The following is a 14,967-nucleotide window of genomic DNA, read 5'->3' on the forward strand; positions in this document are numbered from 1 at the left end:
AGCAGGCAGTTATGTGGAACGGCGTTTCCGGGACTCTCCTGGTGTGACCTTGCATCTAATCAGAGGCTGCTCCTCGTGGGATTAGTCAGCTTCTCTTAACTAGGAGTCCCAGAGAGAGGGCTCCCGTGCCGCCTTCTGGCCTGCACTCCGCCCTCCAGCCCGGCTGCTCCAGCACTTCTCCCTCCCTTGTTTCCATTGCCTTGGTGCCCCGTGGACTTTGGAGGGGCGTTAAGGGCTGAGATTGCAGCATAGGTGCGGCCATGGGACAGCAACACTTGACCCCAGCCAGAAAACTAAGAAAGGTGAACCTCTACAAGTGAAAGCAAATAACTTGGGACTGTTTAAAAAAAAAAAAAAAGAGCCTTTCTTGGGGCACGTGGGTGGCTCAGTTGTTTAAAGCGTCCGGCTTTGGCTCAGGGCATGAGTCCACAGTTTGACTTTGGCTCAGGTCATGATCTCACAGTTCGTGGGTTCGAGCCCCGCATCGGGCTCTGTGCTGACAGCTAGTTCAGAGCCTGGAGCCTGCTTCAGATTCTCCCTCTCTCTCTGACCCTCCCCTGCTCACTCTGTCTCTCAAAAAACAAATAAATAAATAAATAATACAAAAAACAAAACAAACAAAAAAACCTTTCTTGGGGTGTCTGGGTGGGCCAGTCGGTTAAGCATCCAACTTTGGCTCAAGTCATGATCTCACGGTTTGTGGATTCGAGCCCTCCGTCAGGCTCTGTGCTGACAGCTCAGAGCCTGGGCCCTGCTTGGGATTCTGTGTCTCCCTCTCTCTCTGCCCCTCCTCTGCTCACTCTCTGTCTCTCAAAAGTGAGTAAATGTTAACAAATTAAAAATAAAAATAAAAAAGCCTTTCCCAGGGATTCCGTGACACAGTATATGAGGTGATCGATGCTGGGAAAATACCAGGGGGAGGGAGCAGGTGTACGTATGAGAAGTCTCCTGTACTGAGCAGTAAAGGAGGCCTGCTCGCTCTTCCCTTTGGGTAACCCAGGAGAACTGGGCATTGCAGTGAGACCAGCAGCCTCTGCTTCCCAAGTGCTCTGGGATCGACCACCTACACACTGGCTGCTGTCTGTTTCTGGGAAGGAGCTGTTGAGAAGGTTTATGCTGCCTGCAGCCCCACAGCCTCAACTAGGTCCGGAGGCCTCTTCTAGAGCGTAGGTTAGTCTAGCATGGGAATCCCCAGCTGGGGCTCATGCCTGCTTCAGGGACGCATGAAACTCTTGAAACTGTGGACAAGACTTCGTGTGCATTTTCTGAGGAGCAGAACCTTTTCCCCCTTCTCCAAAGGGTTTGTGCCCTCCACAAAAGACTAGGGCCTCCACCTTATCACTCCAGGGGCGTGGGCCAGATGGACAGCCACGCCTGCTGGGGGTTAGCCAGAGCCAGCCCTGACATTTCCGGTGGGGCCTGAACGTGCGTCTGCCCCTCTGATCTTTGGGCATCCCTACTCTACCCTGTGATCAAGTTTCCCTCCTTCTGCACACACAGAGAATGTCACCAATGGCACAGTGGGGGGCACGGCAGAGCCGGAGCACGAGGAGGTGAGCTGGATGAACAACTGGCTCAGCTGCAAGGCCCAGGATGAGATGCTAAACTTGGCCTTCACCGTAGGCTCCTTCCTGCTCAGTGCCATCACCCTACCTCTAGGCATCGTCATGGACAAGTATGGCCCGAGGAAGCTCAGGCTGCTGGGCAGGTCAGTGCAGGGGTTGGGGGTGGGGGCAGCTGGGACTCCTGGGGTTGAGGGCCCCACTGTAGGGAATCCTGGTACCTGCTATCAGATGCACTGAGCTCCCTAAATGCCCGCCCAGAGTGGGGTTCCTATTTGTTCCACCACCAAATCAGTAGGTCCTGAGATCCTTGAGGTGTGCCAGTGCTGCAGAAAGAAGAATCAGGGCCCCAGGCCCGCTTGGGACGCTTTGGAGTTGCCCGTCGTTCAGAACACTGGCTTCCGCCGTCTTTCTGACCCTGTTTATAACTCCCATCAGAAAAAAAGGTTTTGAACATGCACCTCCAATATAAGCATAAAATTATCAGTCCTATACACAGACCCCATTTTTAATGTTTTATGTGTTTTATGATGCATGTACAAAAAAATGTCAGCTAAAGTGGCTAAGGTTAAAAATGATAAAATAGTTTAAATTTTTAAAACCTGCAAAAGGAAAATCACCGAATTCCAGTCCTGAAACCAATACTGCACTGTATGTTAGCTAGTTAAAATTGAAATTTTAAAAAACTTTACCAAAAAAAAAAAAAAAGATAAAACAGAAGTCCCCCTGTTGCCACCACTCCCGGCACGACAGTGGGTCATTTTGTGCACTTGCTGATATGATCCAGAAAGCTCAGAGTCAGGCCACCAAGAAGCTGGCCCTCCCAGACCAGGCCCACCGGGAACGAGCACATGCAGGGCAGTGGTTTGCAACCGGTGAGGCCTGTGACCGTGAAGGGCATGGGTAGGGGATCAGTTTTACTTATTCTTTACAGCTTACGAGGTCTCTGTCCCCAGGACTGAGCCAGGCAGCGAGAGCTCAGAAGCTGCCATTATCTCTCTCAGGCTCAGTGGGGTTCTGTCCCTCCCGCAGCGGGGCGGGCACAGGAATCCAGGGAATGGATCGCACCCTCTCTCACTTCAGAGCCTTGGCCTCTCCAGTCTGAGGATGGGAGGGGACAGCACAGGGGACAGTGGTATTTACCAGATCTGCCTTCAGGCCTTGAATTCCAGTTGAGACACCTACTAGCAAGGAGACTTCTGAGAATGTAGTTCTTTTTTTTCTTTCTTTTTCTTTTGTTTTTTTTCATCAGTAAAATGGAGCCAATTATACTCCTTAGAAATGTTAAATGAGAGAATGTATTTACATTTTCTGAAAAAAATCTGACCCTTAGTAAATACTTCCAAATAACACTACTACTAATAAATAATGTACTATTTCTCCTTGGTTTTAGTGCCTGCTTTGCTGTCTCCTGCTTGCTGATTGCATATGGAGCAAGTAACCCAAACTGTGAGTATGCTTTTCCTCTGGGAGAGAGTGCCCAGTGGTGCTCACGGGCCCACCTGCTCTAGGAAGCTGTGCCAGGGGCCTTACTGCTCCAGTTAGAAGGTAGCCTGTTAGGCCTTCACCCAGTTACTTATCTCAAACAGGTAGCTTGGTTAGACAGCAGCGCCCCCCAGGTAGACATCTGAGAGAAGCGCTTCGGTATACCATACTCCCATCTCCTCCCAGGCCAGGGCAGGCCCTGATGGCCTCACTGATGCCAACCTGAGACAGATTCTAAGAACCAAGCCAGCTGAGAGGTGTGTCTAGAATTTGGGAGCTGAATCCCCTGAGGCAGCCTAGGCCAGGCCTGTCAAGTTGGTTTAGAAGCTCGGGCACCTAGGGGCCGCCTGGATGCCTCAGTCAGTTAAGCATCCGACTTTGGCTCAAGTCATGATCTCACGGTTCGTGGTTTCAAGCCCCACATCAGGCTCAGTGTAGACAGCTGGTAGCCTGGAGCCTGCTTCAGATTCTGAGTCTTCCTCTCTCTCTGTCCATCCCCTGTTCATACTCTCTCTCTCTCAAAAATAAAAATGAACATTAAAAAAAAAAGAGGGGCGCCTGGGTGGCTCAGTCGGTTAAGCCTCTGACTTCGGCTCAGGTCAGATTTCATGTTCGTGGGTTTGAGCCCCGCGTCAGGCTCTGTGCTGACAGCTAGCTCAGAGCCTGGAGCCTGCTTCTGGTTCTGTGTCTCCTTCTCTCTCTGTCCCTCCCCTTCTCATGCTCCGTCTCTCTCTGTATCAAAAATAAATTAAAAATGTTTAAAAAAAAGAAAAATAAAAATAAAGAAGCTGGGGTACCTGGCTGGCTCAGTCAGAAGTGTGCCACTCTTGATTTCAGGTAGTGAGTCAAGCCCTGTGTTGGGCATAGAGCCTACTTTTAAAAAAATGGTTTAGAATCTAACTTGTCCCTAACCGTGTTTAGGTGAAGCTGTTGCTTCAAGGACTTTCAGAGCAAACACTAAAATAGAACTTGAGTTTCATCAAAATCTTGGCTGGGCTCATCTACTGATTTTTGAGGACCCGTAGTTTTGGTTTCAGGGAAGCAGCTTCTGTGGGCCTCTGGCTTGCCGCTACAGTTAATGGAGAACGGAGGATGGAGACAGACCTTGAGCAGGGGTCCAGGCCCTGTAAAATAAGAGGAGGGTGGTGAGGAAGAGGCTGTCCCAGCGCCCCGGGTGTCCGGCACGAACCCCCACAGCCCGTCAGCCCGTCTGCTTGCTCCCCGCGCGGGCACCGCTAGTCCTCCCTGCAGCTCAGCCATGGTTCCTGAATGACGCGCCTCCCGTTTCCTTCCAGCTCTGTCTGTACTCATCTTCATCGCCCTGTCTCTGAATGGCTTTGGTGGGATGTGCATGACTTTCACCTCGTTAACGGTAAGTATTGATTTTTTTTAAAGCTCTCTCGTTCAGTCATCTCCTTGTGAATTTGAGGCAGCTTTTGTTGGCGTCGGTTTCTCTGCTTTCCTTTGGCCCACGTGTGCCTGGACATCCCAAGCAGGAGAGGCTGCTCGTGGTGAAGTGGCCTGGCAGCAAAGCCGGTCATGGCCTCCCTGGCTGGGGGATCCGGAGGTGGGCCTGAAGGCAGCAGAGCACAGCCCTCGGAGTGAGCCCGTCCCCTGCCTTCTGACCTTGGCTTAGGTGCCAAGGAAGCCAGCTCACTAGGCACGTACCCTCTAGAGAAGACAGGAGCAGCCAGGATAAAAGCTGCGCCCACTCTCTTTTCTCTCCTTTTCCGTGGCAGCTCTGGCCAATGGTGCAGCCTACAAACAAGCTCCCTTGGAGTCTACTCACCCCTCACCTTTGCCTTTGTCCAGAATGGAATGGAAAACTCCGGGGAGTACCTGACTGCCATCCTTCTTGGTTTTCTAAAATGCCAGGGCTCAGCGCGCCAACCTGAGGAGGGTGATTTTTTTTGGGATGCTTGAGCGCCCCCTTCCCTGTAACCGTAGAACACCCCAGAATGTGCTTCTTTCTGAGGTGAGAGAGGTTGCAGGAAGGTCCAGGTTGAAAGAGAGTCAAAGAAGGCCAAGAATATCTTCCCCGGGAGGAAGAAGGAAGCCCTCTGCAGCCTTGCCCTTCAGAGCTGGCGGAGGGGAAAGAAGTGAGAACACTACATTTCTCAGAGGGATTTCTATCTGACAGCAAAGTCTGGCTTGCCTTAGTTTCCCTGTGAAACAGCTTTTATGATGTATTATCTGCTGTCGCCATTTGCAGGGCCCTGTGGTTTCTGATTTCCCTTTCTGCTAATGAGTCGAGTCATGCTATTGAGGGCCCCTGGGACTGCCAGTCTTCTTGGAAGGAGCTTATGTAGGTAGCTGGCATCTCCGTGACCCCGCTGCCTACAGGCTGTGAGCCCGAGGCCAGGCCCAGCCCAGGGCTTCTTCCGCTCTCCCCTCCTGCACTTTGCCTTGTTAACTTTGTCCTGGTGGGAAAGGGGTAGCCGTCTGGTGGAGGCCCATGGAAATGGAGAGTTCAGAGAGGTCTGTGTTGGGTGAGAAAGGCACAGCACAGGGCCGTGTATGCGGGATGCCTGGGGTGTCAGACACTCGGGTGTGAGTGACACACACAGATCTGGGAACTCTGGTTGGCTTGCTCTCTGTGACAGGAGGGAGATTTACTCTGTACTTTGGTGCATTTTTATTTCTGTTTTTTTTTTTTACCAGGTAGATTTTTTTTTATAGATATATCCCTCCCCCTCTCAAATTCCCAGGGGAAAACACATGTTGACACTGTAAGAAATGTATCAGAACTATCCAAAGTACACACATCCCACTAAGCTGTGTAAATTGTGAGACAAGAGTCCTGGTGCTGTTTGTTCTTTGACAGCATGAAGACGACCAACTTACTCATCAACATGGAAATTAAAAACCTGGCAGCATCCCCATTATTTCGGTCATGCTGTGCCTGTGTTGTGGCAGTTCTGAATTTCGGGATAAAAACAAAGAGACGGGCCTTGAACGTTATGAGTTTATGCTCTGAGATAGAGAAGGAGGCTTTATCGTAGTCAAGTGTAAGATAAATGGATAAAGACACCCACACCATGAATCACCTTTAAGAAAGCCTTTCGGGCACCGGGCTGGCTCAGTTGGTAGAACATGACTCTTGATTTTGGGGTCATGAGTTTGAGCCCCAGGTTGGGGGTGGAGATTACTTAAAACAAAAAAAAGGAAAGCCTTTAAAATGAGCTTATGGTTGTTATCAAGGGACATTTAGGGGAGGCTAATGGGTTGTAAGAATTTATTTTCTGGATTTTTTTATGATTATAAACAAAACTGTTTCTATGTTAAAAAGTCAATATTTTAAAGGCACCTGGGTGGCTCAGTCGGTTAAGCATCTGACTTTGGCTCAGGTCATGATCTCACAGTTTGTGAGTTCAAGCCCTGAGTCAGGCTCTATGCTGACAACTTGGAGCCTGGAGCCTGGAGCCTGCTTTGGATTCTGTGTCTCCCTCTCTTTCTGCCCCTCCTCACCTCCCCACTCCCTCCCCTACCCAAAATAAATAAGCCTTAAAATTTTTTTTAAGTCAGTATTTTAGAAATATGTACCATAAAATTATCTAAGTACACCTTCATCAGCTTAGAATATATCTTTTCAGTATTTAAAAAAATCTGCATAGGGGCGCCTGGGTGGCTCAACTGATTGAGCATCCACCTCTTGGTTTTGGCTCAGGTTATGGCTCTAGAGTTGTGGGATCGAGCCCTGCCTGGGCTCCGCACTGAGCGAGGAGCCTGTTTGGGATTCTCTGTCTCTGCCCCTCCTTGGCTTGCACATGCGCGCGCTCGCTCTCTCACAAACAAACGAAGAAACAAATGTGTATATAACCATGTTTTGTTTTGTTTTTAAAAAGGCTGGTACAGCTTGTGTTTTTCAGTTAATGTACCTTTCACATGTTTTTCTGCTGGGACTTAGAAATCTGCCTTACTGTTTTAAACTCTAGAGATCTACTCATTATGAAACAGTTCCATGTTATTGTATAATATAGATGTACCATGATTTATTTAAGCAGTTTTCTGCGAATTGACACTTGGGTTAGTCCCCAGGCTTTCTGATTTATGATGATGCTAAGGCGCACACCCCCGTACGTATATTTCTGTAAAATGAATTCCCAGAAGTGACATTGCTGGTCTTCCCCGTACTGGTCCTGGTGGATCAGCAGGAGTAAGAGTGGCCCTTTCTCCACACCCCTTCCTGTACCCTGTTATTAGTCTTTCAAATATTAGCCAATCTGATCTCGTGAAAATGATATACCATGATTTTTTAAAATGTTCTTTAATTGTTTGCCAGTCAGAACATCTTTCCACTTCTTTTTTTGTGGTCATTTGTATCCTGTAAATTGCTTCATTGTGTGATTTGTCTGTTTTTCTACAGGGTTGTTTATCCTTTTTAAAGTGTTTTGTAAGAGCTCCTTTGTATATAAAGAAAATTAGCTCTCTTTTTGGAGTGAGCAAGGGATCTTCCCTAGGGTTTTGAGGCCCCTTGGTGATCATGAATAAGCCCAAGGAGGGCTGTACACTCCCTCAAGGGTGTGTGCAAGCAAGCTGGTGTGCTGCAGGCGCCTCTCTCTGCCGGAGGGTCTGTTGCTCTCATCAGCCTCTAACAGGTCTGTGCGAAGTCCGAAAGCACCGTAGCTTCTCGCCCGCCCACTGGGGGGTCAAAGGTACCTAGGAAACCTAGTGGCCAGGCAAGAAAACCTTTTGATGGTTACCTAAAGCGTTTGGTTAGCAGATACCTGTTTCAGGGATCTGAACCACAAGCTGGTGGCTTGTTTCCTAAGGGCTTCATTCTTGGGTCTGGAGCAGGGGTTAGCAAACTGCTGCCCCAAGGCCAAATCCAGACCGCTGATGGGTGTGGAGCAACCAATCAGGTAGAGGCCAGGTGGAAGCCGGCCGTGAGGGTGGTGAGAGAATTCACCCAAAGCAGAAAGGAGAAGACTTGAGTTTATTGAATACACTGCAAAGGAGCAGGCGGAACAGCCTAGGAGAGTCTGCCGGGAGGCCGTGGGGGGAGCTGTAGTTAATGGGGGGAGTGAGGAGGCGTGGGAATGTACATTCCTTGTTTGGTGCCTGTGCCTGGGTGTAAGTAGCCCCTTGGTCAGCTGGGGCTTATGTCTATTTTGAGGTGGTTCACCGAAGGGGCCTGTTTGTGCTCGGCCCAGTAGTCACCGTGCGCCCTTTTTCCCTTACTCAGGTTTCCATTGCTCAAGCCTGTTGCCTAAAAGAGCCTCTACGGTGGGGGTGCAGGTTGTAAACAAAATTTTTATTGGAACATAGCTATGCCCGTTTGTTTACTATTGTCTGTGGCTGCCTTTGTGCTGCAGGGCAGAGTGAGGGCGTTGTACAGAGACTGAATGTCCTACGAGACCTAAAATATATACTGCCTGGCGCTTTACAACCTTTGGTCCAGGGCGCCAAGAAGCTGCTCAGTTACCATTCCTTGTCAGAAGGCAGGTGCTGCCCTCACCCCCCACCCCCATCCTCCTGATCCCCCTTCTAGGCACATGGGCCAACTCTAAGTCATTCCTCCCCGTCCACCACTGCCCCTGGCCCGAGGAATCTTGGTGGGCCTTCCCTTGTCCCATGCCGTCTCAGGTAGGGGCTCTCATGGCTCTCCTTTCGAGAATAGACCCCAGAAGGGGAATGAGAAGCAGGTCAGTGAGGACAGAGCCGGAGTTGTTGGGCAATGTTTTAGGACTGGCTGAGGCTTCTGCTGAGCAGAGCTCAGTCTCGTTCTGACAGCCCAGGCCTTTAAAAAGCAGAACTGTCAGGATTGGCTCCCAGAGATGCCAGGCTAGCAGCACAGTGGCAGTTTCTGTTTTGTCTCCCACCCATGTTCTAATTTGGGGGACAAAGGACTCTTTAGGGTCGCCTTCAGGAACTTCCTAAATCAAATCTCCTACCACTTCTTTGGGGCCATGGATAATCAACTCTGTGATAACCTGGGAATTTGGGGGAATGTGTTACCATGGAAACGCTAATTTGGGGACTTTCTGAGTTCTAAGAAGTTTTGTGTTGTATGGGCTATGGTATAAATAGAAATGACCAGGGGCTGTGAACTGTCACCCCATTGGTGGAGAGGGGGCCCCAAAGTTGGCAAAATGCCTTTTCCCCACAGGCCAGGGTGAGATGGTCAATAGCGCCTGAGAGGTCTGTACTCCTGGGTGATCCTTCCAGAGCGGGGCTCCGATGGGCAACAAATCCCCTGCCGGTGGGCTGCCGACAACCAGAACTGGCTTTCCCCGGGGCCCCACAGCAGAGGGCCTGAACTGCGCCCTGTGACATCCTCAGGGGCGGGGGAGGTGGCTCCGTGGGCACAGAGCACTACCCAAGGTGCAGAGCCCCAGCCCTCCCGCTGGACATCGGGACAGCACACTTTGGTCTGTTGGCCCAATGTCTAGCGTTTGTACAACCTTTTAACTCGCTTCATTGGGTGGAGCGTAAATACCGGCCAGCGGCCGAGGTGGCATCTTTGGGCCGACACCCTGTGATCCAGGGCCCAGGGTTGCTTAGAGATGGGAGCAGATGCAACCCACATTGTGAACGTATCTTTTCCACTTCATTACTCTGCCCCGTGTCCCTGCGGGCGCGACAGAATTCTGAGCTGAAAACCTCAAGGCAAATTGATCACAAACTGTCGTCAGGCTCCTTAATGAAACATTTCTCTGTGGGCTTTTCCTATTTGATTCATTGAAGTCTGACTTTACATCTGAGGGAGAATGATCCCGTGGGAGGTGGGACCAGAGTTTGATGAGAATATCCCTCTTTAAATACCAAGGAGAGGGGAGGAAAAGGACTCCGGGCACTGTAGTGAAGCTTGTGCCCCCTGGTGGGGGATGGGAGTTCCGGCGTTCCTGCTGGTGCATTTCTACCACCAGGAGAAAATCCTCGCAGTGCCCAGAGCCGGTTCTGCCTTTTGGTTTCTGTCCCAGGCCCAGAGAGCCTGCTGCCCAGCCGATCGCCACCAACCTGGGGAAAATGCACCCATCAGAGGGTTCTGCCTTAGGAATTGGTTCACCGTGTGACACATTCATTGGTGAACAGAAAGTGTAGTGGAGGCAGCAGCAGGGCCAGACCTGGCTGGGAAGGCAAAGGAGGTGGTTTCGGGGGTGCGGCCCCTCCTCCCCACCCCTGCAGCAGCGAAGTGGAAAGGTGACCACAAGGACCTTTTCCTGGCAGTGTGTGCTTGGAGCTGCCCGGTTGTTTGGGGTTAGGAAATAGCCACGCTTTGCTGAGTCTGCTTGTCCAGACTGGTACCTGGATCCCGGCCTATACAAGTTGTACAGGGCTCTGAGTGTGCACACCAGCCATCTCTGGAAGCGGCCCTGTGTCTTTTCCCTGAGGCCCAGGGTGTGTCTTTAGCTGGTGGGCTTGGGGGACCATGGATTTGGAAAGGCAGTTTGAAGGGCTATACGGTGGCCCTTTTGTCCCTGCCTGCCAGCCAACGCCTGTCTTTGGAGCTCCTGAGTAGAGAGGCATCTAAGAGAGGGTCCTGCAAGGAGGCTAACCAGTCTTCACCATCCCGGAGCCTAGGCCTCTGGGTCCTCTTGTCCAGTAGCCATGTTCGGTGGCCAGAACTCCAGGGGAGGGCTGCCTGCAGCTGCTGTTTTCCCCTCTGGGAAGGTCACACAGCCAGGGCCTGTTTACAGTGCAGGCACAGGGCTGAGAATGAGTCACCACCGGTAACGGGGAGCGAGCTAGGCTGTGGGTTCTGCCCGGCGAGCCTCTTCCAGCCCCAGCCCTTGCAGAGACAGCAGAAGCGGCTGTGGGAAACACCCAGAGCCTTGGGAGGGAGCCTATGCCCCCCACCTGTGAGTGCAGTTGTGGCTCCAGAACCAGGAAACCGCTCCTGCTGAGTGTTTTCCCCTGTCCTCTGTCATTGTAGCCTGGCTTCAGCTTCCTACTAGGCAGAGGAGCTGGTTTGTCCCCCTCCACCCAGCCCTTGAGGCCTGCACTAGGGCATTCTGCTCAGCGCTCAGCCAGCTCAGCCATCCCTCCACCGTCAGGGCTTCTGAGTAGCCATTACGAGCAGATGAGGTCATTTGCAGGCTGAAGGAGGGAGAGAGTGGGAGGGAGGAGTAAACCAGAGTGGGAGGAGACAGACCTGAGGATGAAATCGGAGAGAGTCCGAGGGCAAGTGCAAGTCCACTTGAAGGTGTGACCCTGGACCATGGGGAGGTCAAGAGGAGGGAAAGGGCAGGTAGGTCCAAAAGGAGCATCAGAAGGGTCATAAAAAACCTTTAGTGGGGAGAGCAGACAGGGTGTTTAATAAGGAACAAATAGAAGCATGAGAGGTGAGGTAGTTTCCCTGCAGACCAAACTCAGGTTTCCAAGGGGCAGAGTAGCTCAGTGGCTATGCTTGGAAGCTTGACCTGCTTTGGATCCCATATTTGACACTTACCAGTTTGAGGGTATCCGTTGCCTTTTCTAATCCTAGAGTTTTATACCTGATAAATGAGGGTAAAAAGTGACACCTACCTCGGAAGGTTGTTTTGAGGGTTTTTAAGATAATACCTACAGTAGGTATTAAAAATAGTTGTTATGATAATGCTACTATACTATTATTATATACTATTATTATATGCTATTATACTAATATAGTTATGCCATATTATTATATATTAGTACTTAATAATAAGAAAAATCCTCTAATCAAGATGCTCCTGGGCATAGCAAATGGCGGAAATCACCTGTCAGGCATGACAGCTTTAGGAGGAAGGGAAGGAAGTGGCTTAAAGGAAAAACACAGTTAGTATTAACATTTAAAGAATAATTAATGTCCTTAGGGAAACCCTCTCTTCTCCTGTGCTTGCTATTCTTTTGTGACCACACATCGACTATTGCCAGGATGTTTATACTTCGGGTTTCATTGGTCAAGATCACCCTTAATGCTCTTTTCAGAGAGATTTCGTCTGACATAAATGCTAGGTAGGACCTAAAAGCTGACACACACTTTGACTACTTATTTAAATACTTCTGTCAGTCAAAAGAACACCATGAGCTAAGAAGCTAAATCAACTTAGAAGCTAAATGACAAACTAGAAAAATACACCTGTACTATATGGACAAACTGTAACTGTCTTTAATATATAAAGAGCCTATATGAAATCAATATAAAAAGATTAACATCCTGTAGGAGAAAAAGACAAATGAGGAATATAAATGACTGATTTTAAAAATTGTAGAAAATGTTCAAAGTTCTTACTAATAAATGAAAAAATTTTAATTTCATTTTTTAGTCATGGAAAAATTTAAATATATACATGGTATTAGAATCGTATAACGGGGCGCCTGGGTGGCACTGTCAGTTAAGTGGCCCACTTCGGCTCAGGTCATGATCTCACGGTTTGTGGGTTCAAGCCCTGTGTTGGGCTCTGTGCTGACGCTAGCTCAGAGCCTGGAGCCTGCTTCACATCCTGTGTCTCCGTCTCTCTGTCCCTCCCCTGCTCATGCTGTCTCTTTCTCTCTCTCTCTCTCAAAAAAATAAATAAAACATTAAAAAAAATAGTATAATGATCCCATGTGCCCATCATGCAACTTCAACAATTATCAACTCACAACCAGCTTTGCTTTGTTCCTGTCTCCACCCACCATCCAGACTATTTTGAAGCAAATAGCAATCATTGATTCATTGCATCCATATACCCAAAGAAATGGATTTTAAAACAAGGATGTTGGTAAAGTGGCAAATAATAAAAATAATGATAACATGAAATGCTGGAGTGGATGCAGACACTCTACTATGCTGCTGGTGGGAATTACCAATTGGTGTAAGTTTTGTGGAAGGCAGTTTGGCACAGGATCGCACAAAACCTTAAGAATGTGTATTCCCTTTTGCCTAGTGATTCTACTTTTGGGAATTTACCTTAAAGGAATAATAGCTCTGTGCCCAGAGGCTCATCTTTAAGAATGTTAATTAAAAAGGACTGGAGCTTCAACATCAGAGAAATACTTACATAAATTATAGACCATCCAGATAAGGAAATACCAGACAGTCATTACAAATTATGTTGAAGGTGAATACTAAGTTAGAAAACATTCATAGGGGTGCCTGGCTGGCTCGGTTGGTGGAACATGCAATTTTTGACCTCAGAGTTGTGAGTTTGAGCCCCATGTTGGGTGTAGAGATTACTTAAAAATTAAAAAATACGTAATAATAAAAAATTTAAAATCTTCAGTTAAAAAATTTAAAAAGAAAGAAAAAAGAAAACATAATACATCAAGTAAAAAGGAAAAATTTTTAAATGACATGTAGCATATGATCCCAGTTTTGTTTAAAAATTATAGATATTTATAGGAAAAAGATTAATGGGGAATATGTCAAAAATAGTAACATGGTTATATCAGGGGGATTTTTATTCTTTCTTTATGTATTCTTTGTTCCAAATGTTTTACAATGGACATACATTGCTTTTCTAATCGGAAAAAAATAATCCTAGTTTGAAACATAGGATATAGGTGTTGGTGAAAGGACTGCATGGTATGGTCCGACCTGAGCTCTCGCCCTGCTGACCAAAATAACATGCTGGGGCAGATTTTCTTGGTGTTGCTAAGAGTGTTCTAGGCAGGGAGAAGGAGGGCAGCTAAAAGGCTACTGTCCTTGTCTAGGTATGAGGGCCCCATCCATGGGCAGATGGGAAGTCAGTCCTCTTTCTCAGTTTCCTGTTCTTCCCTGCCCTGGATCTCATTCTGAGGAGAAGATTCCAGACGATCAGGCTAGGTTGTGTGCTAGCCCCAAGTCCATTGTTCTGTGGGCCTCTAGCCTAGGTTAGGGCTAAGGTAAACTTGAGCTTGAGAAGACAGAAGGAAAAGGGCTGGCTAGCAAGCTGTCTCCTTTTTTAGAGTATTCCCAGCCCAGTTGAAAAGTTGGGAGATACCTTTTTGCACTCAAGGTGACTCCAGTAACAAGAGTGGTTTTCTGGCTCAGCTTTGCACCAAGTAGCCTTCCCTGTACCGGGCGCTTGGCTTCCATGTGCTCTTCTGGTTCAGTTCAAAGCCCTCTCTGATGCCTTTCTTCCTTTATGTCTCCTGGCTGGAGTGGCATCCCAGGTTAGAACAGTTCCTTCCTTCCATGTAAGCAGAACAAGTCTTCGGATTCTCCCCAGGGCAGATATGATCCCAGAAATGCCCCCCCTACAAGGCTGCCTTGCTGGATGAGCCAACACCAAGCAGCCCAAATATGTGAGCTCAGGAACCAAGGCCTGTCCTCTGAACCGCAGCATACCTGGGAAGCAGGTGTGCAAAAAGTAGGATTAGGCTCCTTTAGTTCTCACCTCAGTGTTCCCAGGTACACGTGAGCGTGTCACATCGCCTCTGTGTCCTACTGGGGGGAATTTCTGTGTCCTCTCCCTCCCTCTCTGGTCCTGTCTGAGAAGCCTGAGTGGACAGAGGGTCCACTCTGTGTGAGGGCTGGAAGAAGAACTCTGTGTCCTTGGAATTCTTTGGGGAGCCTGGATGGCCACCCTGGCCTCATGCTATAAAATGGCACATTGGCCATACACTATAGATTCATTCATATTCCTTTTTAATCCTGGGACCCCCAAATCATCTTATGTATCTTACTCATGCATTTTTTAAGTGATGTTGAGACAAATTCACATACCATACAATTCACGTAGAGTATACAATTGAGCGGTTTTTAGTACATTCGGGGTTGTCCAGCCATCACCATAAGTAATCAGTTATATCACTCCAAATGGAAACCCTGCACCCGTTAGCATTTCCTCCCTATTCACTCCCGGCTTCCTCTACCCCAGCCCTGGGCAACCACTAATCTATTTGTTGTCTCTGTGGATTTGCCCATTCTAGACATTTGGTATAAATGGAATCATACGGTATGTGGCCTTTTATGACTTCTTTCACTTATAATATTCTCAAGGTTCATTCGTGTTGTAGTATTAGTACTTGATTTCCTCTTGTGGCTCAATAA

At 48.5% G+C, this 14,967-nt stretch overlaps 1 protein-coding gene across 4 annotated transcripts in view; it reads left to right on the top strand.

The window, feature by feature from the left end:
* Positions 1-14,967, top strand: part of SLC43A2 (solute carrier family 43 member 2) — a 37,928-nt gene that overhangs the window by 8,103 nt on the left and 14,858 nt on the right. For all 4 annotated transcript variants that reach the window (XM_029928770.1, XM_029928773.1, XM_029928771.1 and 1 more), the window contains 3 exons: positions 1,501-1,708; positions 2,956-3,011; positions 4,343-4,419. In XM_029928770.1, coding sequence (XP_029784630.1) covers positions 1,501-1,708; positions 2,956-3,011; positions 4,343-4,419 — 341 coding nt within the window. The remainder of the gene's footprint in view (positions 1-1,500; positions 1,709-2,955; positions 3,012-4,342; positions 4,420-14,967) is intronic.

Source organism: Suricata suricatta, chromosome 17, assembly GCF_006229205.1.
Source record: "Suricata suricatta isolate VVHF042 chromosome 17, meerkat_22Aug2017_6uvM2_HiC, whole genome shotgun sequence".
Taxonomy (NCBI): Eukaryota; Metazoa; Chordata; class Mammalia; order Carnivora; family Herpestidae; genus Suricata; species Suricata suricatta.